We start from the raw sequence: 17,740 nt of genomic DNA, 5'->3' as shown, positions 1-17,740 counted from the left end.
TAATGGATATTGACATCCCTGTTCTGGGAACGAGGCAGGAGATTAAGGAAGGTAAGGACAGATCAGCAGAGGTGTTTATGTAAGTCTAAGCTTCCACTGTACAAGTGAGTCACAAAGGAAATCATGGTGTCATTTCCCTGTGGTCCTAGCTGTTCCCACACTAGGACAGAGCAGAGGGCTAGGAGCAGTCCCTGCCCTGCTTGGCTCAGTGCTTCTGTGGATAGTTGCCTGTGGATATCCAAGAGTGCCTGAGGTCTTCGCCTGTGGCTTTGTGACTTCACATCACGACAGACATGATCTGAGAAATACGTTACTAGCAGATAGCACCATTATGTGAACGGGAATGCGCTTTCACAGAACTAGCGCTGCCCACTTAGGCCAAAGGTTAGAAAGCTGGACGATTAGATTGCAGAGAGATGATTGATTGATTACAGATTGAAGAGGTAGGTGATAGATAGAAAAAAAAGAAGAATCTGTTGCTTCTAGGGCCGCTGCGAACAAAGCAACACAAGATCAAATCACACACGAGGAAGTGGTGCAGTCGGGAGACACAGTAAACACAAGGTGTAAAAGGTGTGTATGGAAATGACTAAAATTATAAGTAATAAACGTACACCAGTGACTTAGCCCTTTCTTGGCATTACCAACTGTATGCAAGTGTGCGTGCTCTACTTTGTGTGGCTGGCAGCTCGGCAGGTGCTTCCGCCAGCATCGCCACAAGGCGCTGTCTACCATAGTGCGCGGCAGCGTGTGAACGCCAAGTGTAGCCACACAATCAGACGCCTCTGTGTCTGCAGGAGCGATCGAGTTTCGTGGAGCCAGCATCATATGTGCAGTCTGCTCTTGACTAAAATGTTCTGGAGCATCTACAGGTCGTGAAGTGGCGACTTGAGACGAAATGTTACATGAACAGTTGCCACCTGGGGCCCAACCTGCTCGGTATGTTTTTCTTGTTACCAAGCCAAGTTGACCAAGTGTGTTCCCGGGCGTAGTCCCTGCAAAGAACCCTAGGAACACAGGGTAGGCCGGCAGCAGGGTCCCCAGGATCAATAAGTGCCTATGTGACAGGAGGCTTTGCTGGCCTCAGCCACAGTGCTAGGAACATGAATCACTTTGGTGTTTGGTTGGGTGACTGGTTGGCTTTCCACACTGTAGAAGTATTGTTGGGACCACAGTGACCAGGAGTTCTACAGCCTGCAAGAAGACGGTCTTTGTCCCGCGGATGCTGGCTGTGGAGTACCGTCAGTGGAGTCCTGAAGCTCACTTTATGGAGTGCGTGACAAGAGTGAGGAGGGCACGTGGAATAGATTTATGCCCCTAAGGAACAAAAGAAAGACTCCAGATACGGTGGCTAATGCCTATAATCACAGCTACTCTGGGGACAAAGCACAAAGACTGTGGTTTGAGATCAGTCTGAGCCAAAAGCTAGTGAGACCCCCATCTCAACAAACAAGCTGGGTGTGGTGCTATGGGTCTGTCATCCCAGCTCTGTGGGAAGCACAGGTAGGAGGGTCATGGTCCAGACTGGCCTGCACATAAGCATGAGACGCACTGGAAAAATAGCGAAAGCAAAAAGGGCTAGGGGCGTGGCTCAAGTGACAGAGCGCCTGCCTAGCAAGCGGGAGGCCCCGAGTTCAAACCTCAGTGCTGCCAAAGCAGAGACAATGAGAGACTCAAGATTTGACTGCACAGTTTTTCCCCATCTGGTTGCTTTCTCTGATAATTGTCTCCACAGTAGGGAAAGCGAGGCAGAGCGTGACAATAAGGCCAGGAGAATGGCACAGGGAGACAGGATTCACGACTGACCTATTAGAATGTGAGATTCACACTGGAGAACGGGGTCTTGGGTCAGGAATATTCTTGTCCTCAAGCAAAACGTCTCATTTAAAGACGCCCCCCGCCCCCCCCCCCCCGGGAAAATGGCCGGGGCTGCATGCCCTCCAGCCACACGGCTGCACGTGGTGCTGGTGGTCCCTCTGAAATTGGGGGAAGTCAGTGCCCGAAAGTTTCAGGAGTAAGGAGCAGGGTTTGAAAAGGTTAATAAACCGGCCAAAAATCAAAACCCAGTGGCAACTCTCCAATGGGCACAAACAGTAAACAGTAAAAGCCACGCATGGGCGTCCCCCTCAGCCACCAGCCTTACAGGAAAACGCCTCAAAGCCCCAGCTGTCTGCCACCGTGTCACTTACTTGTCCACTTACTGCCTCCTCCCTCCATAGGCTGATGGGCTCCCATGTGTCACGCTCGCAGCCTAGGTCTGGCTCTGCATGGTGGGTAGGTGACAGGCCCTGAGCACATGTCAAAGCCCCCAGCCGGAGAGTGGCAGGCAGATGTCCCACGTGGGAGGAGTGGCTCTGGCTGGAGAGTCAGCTCTGAGAATCTCCAAAGAAGCAGAAGGGAGGCATGCAGCTGCAGGGCTGTCCCCGCGAAGATGACAGCTGGTGGTGACTGCTGGACACGAGCTGGCCGAAAGCACCCCGAGTGCTGCCAACTCCCTTTCCGGACTGGGCACCAGTTTGAAACCAGGACGTGGGAGGCAGGTCTGGTTGGCTGTGCCATGTCACACGCCTGCCTCTAAGGATGGAGAGGCAGTCACCTCTCTGCTTCTAGAAAGAGGGAGGCGAGTCCTCAGTTGCCTCCTGGGAAATGGAGCTCCTGCACAGCTCCTTGATGCCCCTGCGCGAGGTGAGCATGGTCCCCCTCACCTTAGGAAGGGACAGCAGTGACTACCCAGACAACCGTGGGCAGCAAACCCCAGCACCAGGGCACAGCGTGCCCAGAAGCCACCTGCAGCTCTGTGACTCCAAAGTACAAATCCAGAAGATAGAACGATAGACATAGATGGGGGACAGACAGACAGATGAGCTAGATAAACAGGTGGCTGTGTGCCTAAGTTTAAGGATGGCACTCATGCGGCTCCATGGTGCCCCACTCCCCACCTGTCCCGCTAGGCCTCTACCCGCTGCCTTTGGGCACAGCGCCGCCTCAGGTGTTTGCACAGGATCCAGGTCAGGCTGGGGTCAGTCGCTGTGACTTTATTCTTTTTAGCTACCGTCCTGAGGACGCGGGACAACCAGCCTCAGAAAAGCTAGTGGCGACTAAGTCCAGAGGGGCGGCTGAGTGGCCTAGAAGGACTTCTTCCTGCCCAGGCACAGGCTTGTGGGTCCCCTGTCCTGGCACGGGGTCCCCAGGGAGAAGGCTCCTACGGGGTGAGAGCCAGGCTGTGGGTGCGGGAAGGAAGGCGAGGCAATCACAGAGGGAGTGATGACTGTGCAGTGGGGACCCATGTGTCCCCTCACAGGTCTCCCTGGGCCTGCGGCGCACCGGGGGCTTCGCGCTCGTTGCGGGACCCGCTTGCGGTGTGGATTTCCACTGTGCTGGCATCGGAGCCTGGGGAGGAGAAGAGAGGACAGTGATGGAGCCTGGGCCCTGGAACGCTCGTCTCAGCTCTGAAGACGCTGTCCCTACTCAGCAACGGTCCGAGTTTTTCACAAACTTTGCCCGACGCCTCGTGCGTTCCTGGTCACCTCCGCTTACCCGATCATTCCAGAGGACAGGGGACAGAGGATGGAGCCATCGCTGGCTGCCCCAGGAAGCAGCCATGGCTCACGCTTAAGGTGGTTCTAAGCCAGGCCTCGGGAGCTCGGGAACCCTGCAGCTGCCTGCAATCAACTAGGCTGTGCCCACCCTGCAAAGTTCCAAAACGTCTTTGTGACAACTTTCAACACAAAGCTCTCCTCCTCCAGCACCCAGCTCTGACCACAGGAAGCTCACCCATCTTTAAAGAGTGGGAGTCAGAATGCACATCAGGGCCCCATGCTCAACGGCACAAACATTGGTCAAGCCGTGCTTCTCTGTTCTGCTCATGCACGGGGTGATTAAGTGAATGTGATGTCCAATAAGGCCAGTGCTGTTCAGCAGCCCCTCCTTTGTGAGAAGCTGCAGGATTTGAACTCAGGGCCTTGTGCTTGCTAGGCAGGCACTCTACCACTTGAGCTACACCTCCAGCCTCCTAGCACCCATTCTAAGTAACTGTGGAGGCTGATTCTTTCCGGCTTCCTTTTCACTTTATCATCATTCTTTTGTGGTCCTGCCCTTTCTTTACTAATCATCTCCACCCAGAATATGAGACAGTTTTCAAAAAGCAGATACAGAACAGCGAGGGGGAGGAGGGAGGTGAGCAACAATCAGCAAAAGGAAACACGTCATTGTCATCAAAAGAGTGATTATCGCAGAGATCTGTTGAATCACTTCACTGTCGCACCTTCCTTCAGGGCAGTGAGATCCTTTGGAACAAATGACAGAATAATTCTTTCATCTTGTAAATAGCCAGGAGCACCTGTTCTAAGCCAGGTTGTGGACTGTGGGTGGAGAATATAGATATGGACACCACAAGGAAAGGCAGCCTTTCAACTGTGAATGTGGCAAGTAACTGCTCTTCAAAGCAGCCTCTCATCCCCCCTGCCACTCTACCATCACCAATGCACCTTGGAGCCTCTTCTTAAGTCCCTCTCTCTTTACCTACCACCCTCAGGCACCATCCTCAGGCACAGTGATCACTCTCTCACATACACTCCTGCCCCAGGGACTTCACACACCTCTTTTACTATCTCTAAACCTCTTTTCTGGAATTTCTCATGACTCACTTCTACACTTTATTGACCTCTTGCTTCAGTTGTAGCCTCATCCTCAGACACTTTTGGATCACCCTTTCTAAAACACTCTGCCACATATCCTCCTGATTAGTTGTTCGTCCTAGTGCTTCCCACTACATGGATGGAGTTTTATATAACTACTTGTGATTTTTCCTTTTCTGCCACCAGCATGGAGTATCTTGGTAGACAGGAAATTTTTCTCTTAGTGGTCATAGTAACTCAAATGCCTCAAACAACAGTGGCACTTACAAGGTGCTCAATAAATATGGCAAATGGATAGATGTACATAGGTATGTACTTTGACATTGTCAGACATAGCATTAATACATTGTTACAGTAATTAAGACTGGTCACTGTGAAGAAGGGCAGAAATAAGCACAGTTTTTAAAGAAGACAAGGACAATGCTACAATGTTCCTCTCATATAGAGAAAATGCCACAGTGAACTGTGGGGACAACACACCCAGACCCTCCTCCTTGCTGGATGAAGGTGAGTCTGTAAGAACGAAGATCTGTGGAAGTCAGGCCCAGTATGATGTCCAGGAAGAGAAGGAATAGAGTCTAGAGAATGGGAGAAAGGAGTAGTAATGTAGCTGTGGACCTACAGCTAGGCCATGAGGAGAGTTTGGAGGCCACAAGGATGAGAGAAGACCTTTTGGTCACAGTGACTAGGCACCATCTGGGAAGACATCTAAAAAACACTTCCGTTTCCGGAAGAGCACTGATGCTGAGGGGCTGGTGGTACTTCCAAAAGACTGATTCTCAGAGTCAGGACTGTTTCTGACACATCCTAGGCCCAAGGGAACTTTTGTGGGATTTCTGTGGTTCTTTTCAACAAGACTTGGCTGGTGTCACGTGGTGGCTTGTGATCAAGTCCTGGGCGGAGGATGCTCCACCATGACCTCACACTTCAGGACAAGCTCTGGGTCCCGTGGCTCTGAAGAGTCATCCCTGCCCTGGGAATGTGAGGAGAAGAATATGGATGCATAACAACCTCCTTGAAGCAAACACTGCAGGCACCCTGTCGCCTGTGCTGTGCACAGCTCTCTCTGTCCTGACTTGGACAGGAGCTGGCAGGCGGTGAGCTTTGCAGCAGGCCTGGATTGCCATGGTTTTCTCTTTCAGTCTTAGAGGTCCCCAGGAGAGCAAATATGCAGGTCAACAAGGCTGTTGGGGGTGGTGACTAACTCCCTATTGGTGCAAAGTCTGTCAACACTTAACAGGAAATGCTGGGCCAGTGACCCTGTGATGCCAAAGAGCCAGTCCCACTTAGACGTGAGGCATGGATGCACATTGTAGGTCTCCTCTGCCTTCATTTTTCAGCACTGAAACCCCAACCAGCAAACATTTCAGTGTCTGAGCCACAGAAAACATGTAGCACCTGGGCCCAGCTCCACTCCAAGGTGTTCAGTCTGAGCTGGCCAGCCTGGCAGAGCCCAAGGCCCTGGGGTAGTTCTCCCTGACACTCCCCTGGCGATTACAACCAAGGGAGATACCATGTGTTGCTTTCAGGGCTTGGTGAAGTGACAGCACATTACTAAGAAGGGAAAGGCTGATCTCCCAAGCCCAGGAGACCCATGAGACTAGGGCTGTCTGTGTGGAGCAGTGGCATATTGTTTAGTTATTGAGCATGGTCTCAGGGCACTGCATAGACTCCCGCAGAAATATGCATATGCGTGGTGCTGGGTAAGGAGCCTATGAGTAAGTAGTGAGGGGCACAGTTGGCCTATAGCTTAAGAGAAAAAAATTGCAGCTAATGGAGGAGAGAAGACCATGTTAATATGATGTGTTTTTTTGGCAGTACTCAGTGGGGTTTGAACTCAGGGCCTACTCTTGCTAGCCAGGCACTATACCACTTAAGCCACTCCACCAGCCCAACACGATGTCTTTCAGAAGCAGTGAAAAGAGATGCTCTTCAAGGTAGCCTCTAAGCTCCCTAAATTCTCCTGTTTGAAACATGGTTCACCCTATGCCAAAAAGAGGGCTGACCCTCGAAGATAATCCTGAGAAGGACTTGTGGTAACACAAGCAATGGTGGGAAACACAGGAACTGTGGAAGACAGGGAGCAGTAGGACAGAATAGAAGAGTGGGGAAATAAGTATTCTGGGGAGACTAGGAAGACAGTGTGGAGAGAGGGAATGAGGTAGAAAGAAACAGAATTATAGAGGAGAGATTGCAGGTTTATGAGAGGGCAGAGAGTGAAGAGTGTGGAGGACAAGGAGTTGTGTGGAAAGGAGGAATGGGATGATACAGAAAATTGTGGGAATGACTTGTGGGAGACAGGAGGTAGTATGGGAATGAAACAGTTGTGAGACAGTATTATGGTGGAGAATGAAGAGCTGTTGGAAAGAAGGGGAATTGTGGGAAAGAATGGAGAACTGTGAGAGAGGAGGAATTATGGTGGAGAATGAAGAACTGTAGGAGAAATGGGATTACAGAAGAGACAACATGGTAGGGAACAGATATAGAAGAAAAGGGAAGAGTGTGTGAAAACAAATGAAGAGTAGAGAATTGTGGGGGAAATAAACCATTGTGGGAGAGAGGCAATGTGAAAGACATGATATTGTGAAACAGAACAGACAGATATGGGAAAGGCAGGGATTATGGGAGAAACAAGGAGTTGTAGAAGAGAACAGAATTGCAGGAAAGATGGAGATGGTGAGAAACACAGGTATTGTGGTTAAAACAGAGTTGTGGGAGAAGCAAAGGTTCATAGAGGAAGTAGAAGGAATTATGGGGAAAATGAAGATTGTAGGGAAATGCAGTATTGTGGGACAAGACAGAATTATGGGGGAAATGGGGATTATGGGAGAAACAAAGAATTGTGGGAGAGAAGAGAAATATGGGAAAGATGAGCACTGTGGAAGAAACAAGGAACTGTGGGAGACACAGGTATTGCAAATCTAATAGAATTGTGAGAGAAACAAAGGATCATGGGAGGATGAGTTTATGGGAAAAATGGGGACTGTGGGAAAAATGAGAAATTGTGGGAGTGAGCAGATTGTGAGAAAGGTGGGAACTGTAGAAAATGAAAGGTATTGAGGGTAAAGGAGAATTGTGGGAGAAACAAAGGTTGATGAGGGAATGGGATGAATAGGAAAAACTGGAATTAAGGTGAAATGAGGAACTGTGGGAACAACAGAAAATTAGGACAAAGATGATAATTGAGGGTGGAATGAGGGATTGTTAGAGGTAACAGAATTGTGGGAAGTGTAGGCATTATGGGAGGAAAAGGAACTGTGGGAGACACATTGTATGGTGGAAAACATAAGGTACTGTGCATAAAACAGAATTATAGAACAAAGTATCATGGGGGAATGAAATGAATTATGGGACAAACTGGAACTTTGGGAGAAACAAGGAATTTTGGGAAAAAATTTTGTGAGTAAAACAGAATTGTGGGAGCACAAATAACCATGGGGCATTTGGGTGGATTATGGGGAAAAGTAGGATTGTGGTAGAAATGAGGAAATATGGGGATAATAGAATTGTGGGAAAGGCAGGGATTCCGGGAGAAATGATTAGTCATGGGAGATGCAAGGTATTATGGGTAGTAACAAAATTGTGGGAGCAACAATTATGGAATTATGATGAATTATGGGAAAAACAGGGATTGTGGGAGAAAGGAGGAATTATAGGAGAGAACAGAACTGTGGAAGAGGGGATTGTGGTAGAAACAGCTAATTGTGGGAGACATAAGGTATAGTGGGTAAAGTAAGAATTCTAGGAGCAATAAAGAATGATGGGGGACTGGGATGAAAGATGAGAAATTGGGAATTATGAAAGAAATGAGTGATTAGGGGAGAGATAATATGGGAGAGGGAATTGTGGAAGAAACAAGTAATTGTGGGAGATACAAAGTATTGTGGGTAGTAAAGGAATTGTGGGAGCAACAAAAGATCATGGGAGATTATGATGTATTTTGGGAAAATTCAGTATTGTGGGAAAAATGAGGAATTATGGGAGAGAAAAGAATTGTGGGAAAGGCAGGGATTGTGAGAGAAATGATGCGTTGCAGGAAACACAAGGTATGGTGGGTAAAATTAGAATTGTGGGAGCCACAAAGGATCATGGGGAAAAGGACTGTGGGAGAAATGAAGAATTGTGGGAGGGAACAGAATTATGGGAAGGCAGGGAGTGTGGCAGAAATGAGGACTTGTGAGAGCTGCAAGGTTTTGTGAGTAGTATAGAAATAGGAGCAACAAAGGATCACGGTGATTCGGATGAATTTTAGGAAAAACAAGAATTGTGAGAGAAATGAGGAATTTGGGGAGAAAACAAATTGGGGGAAAGAGGGTTGTGGGAGAAACAACTAATTGTGGGAAATAAAAGGGACTGTGGGAAAAGAGGGAATTCTGGGAGCAACAAAGGATGATGGGGGATTGGAATGAATTATGGGAAAATGGGGATTGTGTGTGAAATGAGGAATTATGGGAGGGAACAGAATTGTGGGAAAGGCAGGCATTGTGGGAGTAGCAATGAATTGTGGGAGACACAAAGTGTAGTTAGTAAAGGAATTGTGGGAGCAACAAAGGATGATGGGAGATTATGACGTATTGAGAAAATCAGGAACTGGGAAATGAGGAATTATGAAAGAACAGAATTGTGGGAAAGACATGAATTGTGAGAGTACAAGATATTGTGGGTAGTAAAAGAACTGTGGGATCAACAAAGGACTATGGGGAAATATGAATTATGGGGAAACTGGGATTTGGGAGAAGTAAGGAATTGTGGGACAGAACAGCATATTGAGAGGAAGATGGGAATTGTTCTGTCTGTGGGAGAGAACAGAATTGTGGGAAAGATGAGTACCGTGAAAGAAAAAAAAAGAGTTGTGGGACAAACAAAGGATAATCAAAAATTGAGATGAATTATGGGAAAAGGGGATTGTGGGAGAAATGAAGAATTGTGGGAGACATAAGGTATTGTGAGTAGAACTAATTGTGAGAGAAACAAAGGTTCATGGAGAATTAAATCAGTTATGGGGAAACCAGGGATTGTAGGATAAATGAAAAATTGTGGGGGAAAACTGAATTGTGGGGAAAAGCCAGGTTGTGGGAGAGACAAGGAATTGTGGGAGACACATGGTATTGTTAGTAGAAATGGAATTGTGGGAGAGACAAAGGATCTTGGGATATTGAATGAATTATGGGGGAAAACTGGAATTGAAGGAGAAACAAGGAATTGTGGGTCAGAACAGAGAATCATAGGGAAGATAAGGAGTGTGGGACAGAAGAGAATTATGGGAAAGATGAGAAGCGTGGGAAAGCAAGGAATTGTGGGAAAGATGGTCTCCTGCTCCTTACCCTGTAGTTGCAGCCCCAGGGAAGTGGCTGGGGACCCTGTGACCTCGTAGCTGCAGCCCAAGGACTTCTTGGAGGAGGACGATTAACCACATCACGACCGAGAATGTTATTAGGATGGCCCGAAAGAATGTCACCAGTAGCTTCCCTGCCCCAGCTACTGACTACTGTCTGCATCTCCATTGCCCAAACCCCACTCCACGCACCACCGCTGAAGTCCAGCCAGTGGAGTGACTGGGAGGACTGGCAGCACTGGGGCCAGCAAAGAACCAAGGAGAAAGATGTTGCACAATATTGCATGTCGGGTTCGGAATATCTGAAGATCATTTCAAACAAAAAGAAGTGTGGCAAAGATGGGGACTGTGCGAGAAACAAGGAATTGTGTGCGACACGAGGTATTGTGGGTAAAACAGTTGTGGGAGAAACAAAGGACCATGAGGAAATGGGATGAATTATGGGAAAAGAGGGGAATTGAGGAAGAACTGAGAATTATGGGGCAAAACAGAATTGTGGGGAAGATGGGGACATGGGAACTGGTGCTGCCCCAAGCCACTTTTTCTGGCTCCCACTGTGAAATGGGGTTGGCGTGTGCTGGTTTGGCTGAGGCCACGCCTACTGAGAAACTCAACACAGCTCAATCTGCAGTTTTGATGGAGACAGGGTCTTTTGGTCAAGATGCCCACTTAGAGTTACAGCAAAAAGTTGGGGTCTGAGCTGGACGTCAGGGGCTCACGCCTGTAATCCTAGCTCCCCAGAAGGCAGAGAACAAGAGGCTTGAAGTTCAAAGCCAGCCCAGGCAAATAGTTCAAGACACTATCTCGAAAATACCCAGCACGAAAAGGGCTGGCAGAGTGGCTCAAGTGGTAGAGTGCCTGTCTAGCAAGTGTGAGGCCCTGAGTTCAAACCCCAGTATCACAAAAAAAAAAGAAGAAGAAGAAGAGAAAAAGCTGGAGTCTGTTAATTTCTTTGCGGGGCAGCAGGAGCCTCTCAGTTCTTTCTTATTTGGCTAAAGCAGTCAAATGAAAGCTTCCTGCTACCCTACCCGGTGTGACCACTGCACCCTGGTTTATGATTTGATTATTGATAAGGTGATGCTAACTGTGCTGACATTGGGAAGTGACACAAGAAAAATTCCAGCTCTAACTAGTAAGCTAGTGCTTGATTCCACAGAAAAATAAAGCAGACTTTTAATCTCTCTTTACATGACTTAGGAACCTATCTATGGATAAAGTAACATTTTTTACCATGTTCTACTATGATGACTTATACTTGGTCAATCATTAAAAAAGACAAAAAAAGACACAGGGTCTCAGATGTTGCCCAGGCTGGAAAGGAACTCCTGGGCTCAAGCCATTCTCCTGCCTCAGCCTCCCCAGTGGCTGGGACTGCAAGCAGACACCTCCACGCCTCTGTGTGCTGTGTTCCATTCTGACTAGAACCCCTCCTCTCCCTAAGAAGCTCCCCACTAGGATCTAAGGAGATCCTGCAATTAGACTTGTCTGAAGACACACTCCTACCTCTCAGCAAAGGCCCACACTGCCAACCCCCTCCCACCTGGCCTCCACTGAGTACATGCCACCTTGGGCTGGTCCCATCCTGACATCCTTCCCAGGCTCCTCAGAATATACTGTGACCCAAGTTATGTGCTGACACTTGAAGCGTGAGGTGAGGCTAGAGACACACAATCCTTGTCTAATAATGACTTTCTTCAGATTTCTCACACACACACACACACACACACACACGACTTGATAAACAGAGATGGTTCAGTGAAGAAACAATGGAGGCAGGTACAGAACTAAGTTTGCCCCACCACTGTCCACGTCCTCTAACGTGGGCTGCACACACATCCCCTCCGTGGAAACTGTAGCCACAGTCACAAAACGCCAGACATTAAGCCAGTTCTCCTGCAGCGATGCCCTGGCTGGTCCTACAAGCCAATGACAGGGGCGCTCTTTACTTAACTGGCCTTTTATTGGCCACCGAACAAAGCCCCAACTCCTCAGCAAAACCAGTAAAAGCCCCTCATGTGGCCCACACCTGCATCTCCAGAGTCCAGCAACCCCTCCTGCCATTCCAGCTCCAGCTATCCCCCTCTGCGATTGCACAGAGCTGCTTCCCCCTCTGCATTATTCTCCTCGCCTCTCCCGTGCTGCTCTGTCCTGGGGACCCTCCAGAAAGTCCCAGTGCTCCAAACCCCAAGTGGTTCCTTTAACACTGCACCGATATTGTTAAACTTAAAAAGTAGAATTGTCCGTACTTATTTGCGAGTTTAATAGATTCTACTTCTCAGGAACACTCACTCGTCCTAGATAAAATGATGCTGGCCATATAAAACTCAAGGAATATTAGGATCAAATTCAGTTAGCTTGTCTAACTTGCCTAGGAAGTGCTAAGCATGTCAGATATTTGACAAGACTGAGCCTACTGGAATTGGGTAAGACTACTGTAGTACACTCTCATGGCTGGGAGAAATAAACCAAGCTTCATCTCAACAGATGGGAAGGGAGAAGCCTATCTTAACCCAAGCCTAAGTTTTCTCTGTACCTGCTTAGGAACCATTGTCCAGGTTGGGTCAACAGAAAAACTTTGGTAAGGAGTTTTAGTTGTCTTCGGCCATAGAACTAGCATCGTGTAGCCTAGCTTTCCACACCAGTTGGCCTGGGCCCACAGGCAGGGAGGGAGGCAAACTCAGACTATTCCTGTGAGTTGGCATCTGGTAAGAAAACCAGAATCACATTTGAGCTTCCCACCACTGACAGAGAAGGAAGCACACTCTCAGGGGACTGACAAGTGGCCTCAGAGGCACATTGACCCAGGAAGAGTTAAGATGAATCCTCAGAATGTCACTTGTTATGGTTTAGCTATGAAGTGTTCCCCAAAGGCTCACGTGTTAAAGGCTTGGTCCCCAACACAACGTTCAGGGACAGACTCTGCATCATGTGAGCGGGTCATGAAGGCTCTGACATCATCAGTGGAGTGACATGATTTGATGGCATTATTATCGGGAGGTGGCAGAAATTGTGGAAGGTGAGGCCTGCTTGGAAGAAGCAGGTGGCTGAGGGTGCCTTTGAAGGGTAGATCTTGTCCCTAGCCCCTTCTTCTGTCTGACTGTCTGTCTGTGCTTCCTCACTGCCATGTGGTGAGCAGCTCTGCTCCACCACGCTCCCTGCCGTGACGTTGTGCCTTACCACAGGCCTGCAGGGATGGCACCAAGTGACCACAGACTGAAATCTTTAAAACCCTGAGCCAAAAGGAACCTCTCCTCTTTAAGTTGTTTTTGTCAGGTATTTTGTCACAGTGACTCAAAGTGACTAGCACATTGCCAGAGAATACAAGGATGATGATAGGTCTATAAATTTGCTGAAGTGTCATAAGCAGGGAAGCACTTAAATGATTTAATTTCTGAATAAAAGCCCTCATCCTTCTTTTTAGAGTCACATATGCAAATTCCTGTAGAGGGTCACCACACAAGACAGTGGTGACTGTATCTTAGGGGCAGTTTTAATATCAATATTCCCAGGTGACATAAGTTTGCATTGGAAGATCCTTATTGTCACCTGTGAAGCACCTCTACTTTGTAGTTTTGTAGAAAATTGTTGATAATTTTGCAACTTTGTTCTGTGTTTCAAAATTTCCTCAAAAAAAACCTGACCTAACAGACATTAGCTAATGACACACCACTGTGGCTTTGAAATTGACAGCTCCTTTTTTGTTTCTTTTTTTCCTTTTAATTCTATTAATTAAATTTCTTTCCTGAAGTGCTGGGGATGGAACCAGGACCTTGCTCATGGTAGGCAAGTGCTTTACAACTGAGCTATGCCTCCAGTTTGACGGCTGCCATTTTTACCAAAATTCTTTCCAAAACTAAAAATACTGGTTGTATTCTGTTTTTCTCAAAAGATTTTTGTTACTTGCTTTCTCTTCTTCCAAGCATTTCTCAAACCAGTATTTCCATTGGTTATTCTATTATTAGAATGGAATAATTATTTTTCAAAAATATTTTGAATTTGCCCAATTAGAGTGTGAGATTGTTAAGAGCAAAGTTATATTCTCTGGCACATATATCTCACACCGCTCCTAATGCAAAGCCTGGTGGAGTTCTGGGACAGCCATCAGTAGTGGGTTTTTTTTTTTTTTTTAAAGAATAGAGATGGGTCCTGTGACATACACTTATAATTCTGGCATTCAGGAGGCAGAGTCAGGAGGATCATTAGTTCCAGGCTAGCCTGGGCTACATAGTGCAACCCTGCCTCCAAAAAAAGAACCAAAGAAAAAAGTGCCATGTTAACAAAGAGACAACAAGGAATCAATGTCTGCCTTAATTTTTCACAAATCTCTGAAAGCCCTATCTCAATTCTCTTAAAAGCAAAAGAGGGGACTGGGATGTGACTTGGTGGTAGGTGCTCGACTAGCATGCGCGAGGCCCTGGGTTCCACCACCAGCACTGCAGAAGAAGAAAAGGAAAGTCTGTACACACATGGTTTCTCTCTGTTCTGTAGCTTCACCCAGAACTACTTCTCTGTTTTCTTTTAAATTTCTAGACGGTACTGTCTCAAGGAATCAATCCTTTTGTTCTTAAACCATGATTGTCCCCTGAAAATGAACCTTCCTTTAATATATTAGACTAGTAGGAATGGGGAAAAATAGAAATCTCTTAGCCATTTCCACACATCTTTCTGCAAAATACTTCTGCTTCAAATTCCAACCTTATTTTGGTGTAAACCAAAGTAGTTTAGACTGTGTGTTGTCTGTCTTTGGTTGTGTGTGCATGTTCGTGTGTGTGTGTGTGTGTGTGTGTGTGTGTGTATGTGACTGCATTTAGCTCAGATAACATGTTCTGTAAAGCAAATTTTTGGATCCACGCTTTTGGAAAGGCTAAGTATACTGAGAGAGAGAGCCTCTGAACTTAGAGACACTCTGCCACCCAGCAGATATTTGTAAGTGTCTGGTGTCTAGAAAAAGAAGTGATTGTCACAACTTGGGGAGGGCACTGCTGGCAGCCAGTGAGCAGAGGCCAAGGAAGCTGCTAAATGTCCTACAACGCATACTTAGGACAGCACCCAGGACAAAGAGTCATCCAGCCCTAAATGCCAATGCGCCAAGAATAAGGAGCAGTGCCCTGGGGGAGGAGACCGTAGGTGATAAGGAATTTAACAGTGAACTCAGGTCCAGTTCTACCTAATCCAAGGCCCAGCTGAAGATAGACAGAGTGGCTGATGTCTCTGAGTGTTGGAAAAGACCCTCCTTAGATATCCAGTGGGCTCCCATAAAACTCCAGCCACGAAAACCTCCACAAAGGAATCATTTGCTAGTGCATTCCAAGTCATTAGTTCAGTTAAAATGCCACGGATGTCACTGTAGTGATTTTCAAACTTCTTTCCTTCACGCAAAGACTTAACTAAAACAAAGCCTTACAAAGAACTCTAAGCCAGGAGTGTATGAACAAAAATAAGTGTTGTAACCAAATATAACTAGAAGAGTACTTTAGTCTACACAGGATGCTTAAAGCAGACTCTGAGATGAAAGTTAGACTCTTCTACCAACTGAACGTCTAAGTTTTTTCTCTTGTTTTGATTTGATGGTACCATATTAAGGAAATCTAGTTTTCAATGGCTCAAGAGGTGAACCCAAAGTAGCTTTTAAGTAATTCTTGCCATCTCGGGATAGCCGTCCATTAAAAAAGATGGTAGAGCATTATTCTGAGCTCCACACCAAAAATGAGCTACCCTTGCCAGGCACGGTAGTGCACACCTGATAGCCCAGCACTGGAGAGGGTAAGGTAGGAGGATCACAAGTTCAAGGCCAACCTGGGTTACATAGCAAGACACTGTCCCAAGCCAACAAAATAAACAAACAAAAGAGCTAATCAAGTTAAAAGACTCGTGGGTTGAAAGTGGGTAGTCAACACATTCGAGTATGCATAATTTTATCGCATATTTCCATAGGAATTTTGGGATGGATTTAAATCATTCCCTAGACACCTGAAGGAACAGTAGAGCACAGTTTGAACAGCACAGCACGAGTGTCTACATGAGGGGGGTAGCTTAGGAGAGCCGGTCTTGGCTCATGGGCTTTGCACCTTACACACCCCAAGTGAGCTGCATGAATTAAATTGTGTCTGTGCTCTAAGGAGGTCACACCATAAGCATTCACTGATTCAGAGAAAATGTAACAGAGTTTAAAGAGGCAAGTTATCATATATTCAAATTGCCATTGGTTGTAGTTTTGATCTGGAATACCCCTCCCCCACCACCACCCGGCTCATCTGCTAAAGGCTTGGTCACCATCTGGTGGTACTTTTGCGGGGAGGGTGGAACCTTTAAGAGGTGAGGCCTAGTGGGAGGAAGTCAGGTCATTAGGGGGTGTGCCCTTGAAGGGCACTGTGGGACTCCAGCCCCTTCCTGTCTCTCCCTTTGCTTCCTGGTTGCCATTAGGCAAACAGCTTTCCTCCTCCATGTGCTTCTGCCATAACGTTCTACCTCACCACAGACCCAAAGGCGACAGGGCCAAGAGACCACAGACAAAAACCTCTGAGACCATGAGCCGGAATAAATCCTTCCTCGTTACTATAAGTTGATTTTCTCACTTATTTTGTTGCAACGATGGAAAGCTCACTAACGCAGCCATCCAGCCCAACTGGGAGTCAGTTATAATGACTACAAGGGTACAGTGCTTAATAATTAAATTAAAGGCACCATTAAAATATTAAAAGGATCCAGGCATGATGGCACACAGCTGTAATTCCAGCACAGGTGGGAGATGGAGGCAGGAGGACTGCAAGTTCGATGTCAGCCTGGATACGTAGTGAGATCCTGTCCCAAAAAAATTCAAATTCAAATTCAAAGGAGAGGTGGGTGATGAAAGGTAAGAGCAGAGTGGACGTTAGCTATTGTAACTTTCCATTTACACCTCGATGTTTGATGAAAGAGGTCCAGCGGAGCTCTGGAGTGCCGAAGCCTACCTGCCCTGGCCAATGGGGCATTACCTTCAGACAGCATGCTCAGGGCGTCGTCGGAGGTGTGCTCCCCGCCACGCACCACCTTCCTAGAAGCAGGGTTTTCACGGGGCACACAGGACTCCACAGGTGACTGGTAGGCTCCCTCGGCAGCTGAGGTTGTCATCGATTCCCACTGGATCACCATTGTGGGAGAGTTGAAATCCAGGCTGCATCCTGTCCAGCCATAGAAGGCCAGAGACAAGAGAAATCCTTGGACTGGATTCAGTATCCCCTAGGAGGGAGGGATGGCAAAAGGACAGATGGTGGCCAGTGAAGCACAGCAGACATTATAGCTTTCAGTCCATCAATACAGTGAAAACTCCACTTGGGTGCCCACTGGGCTGGCCTTATTTGGAAGAGGTTGACTGGTGGGTGGGTGGTTTGGGGCAACACAAAGACCAGCTGTGAAAAGACACAGGTGAAAGGGAGAAGGAAAGGCAGATGAGGACAGAGAAGGAAGGGGAGCATTAAGGGGATGAGGAGGAGAGAAGAGCAAGGGGAAGGCAAAAGAAAGTGGGGAAGGGAGATGAAAGTAATAAAGGCCGTGGAACCAGCCAAGTTCTTGACTCTGCCAGGGAGCTCTGCTCTCCTGCGCTTTCCACCTGGGATGCCAAGACAGAATTTGCTTTCCTCAAATGTCTGAAGGCTAACATCCTTCTGCCTTTGTGTGTAGTAAGTACTCATAGAGCTAAGCAACAGAACCACGCAAAGCTTCAACCCAAAGCGTGGTGATCAAAGCATTGGGCTTATTTAAAGGCCTTTGTGAATCAGATTTTGCCCAG

At 47.3% G+C, this 17,740-nt stretch overlaps 1 protein-coding gene across 1 annotated transcript in view; it reads right to left on the bottom strand.

Moving 5' to 3' along the window:
* Positions 1 to 3,015: 3,015 nt before the first annotated feature.
* Gpr143 (G protein-coupled receptor 143) overlaps positions 3,016 to 17,740 on the bottom strand; it is a 35,495-nt gene continuing 20,770 nt past the window's right edge. The window contains exons 8-9 of the mRNA XM_074062693.1: positions 16,947 to 17,190; positions 3,016 to 3,390 (exon numbers count right to left, since the gene is read on the bottom strand). Of these exons, the coding sequence (XP_073918794.1) occupies positions 3,296 to 3,390; positions 16,947 to 17,190 (339 nt within the window). The 3' untranslated portion in view covers positions 3,016 to 3,295. The remainder of the gene's footprint in view (positions 3,391 to 16,946; positions 17,191 to 17,740) is intronic.

The sequence above is a fragment of the Castor canadensis genome, chromosome X, assembly GCF_047511655.1.
Source record: "Castor canadensis chromosome X, mCasCan1.hap1v2, whole genome shotgun sequence".
Taxonomy (NCBI): domain Eukaryota; kingdom Metazoa; phylum Chordata; class Mammalia; order Rodentia; family Castoridae; genus Castor; species Castor canadensis.
The sequence above is the reverse complement of the archived record's forward strand: the minus strand, read 5'-3'. Positions and strand labels throughout refer to the sequence as shown.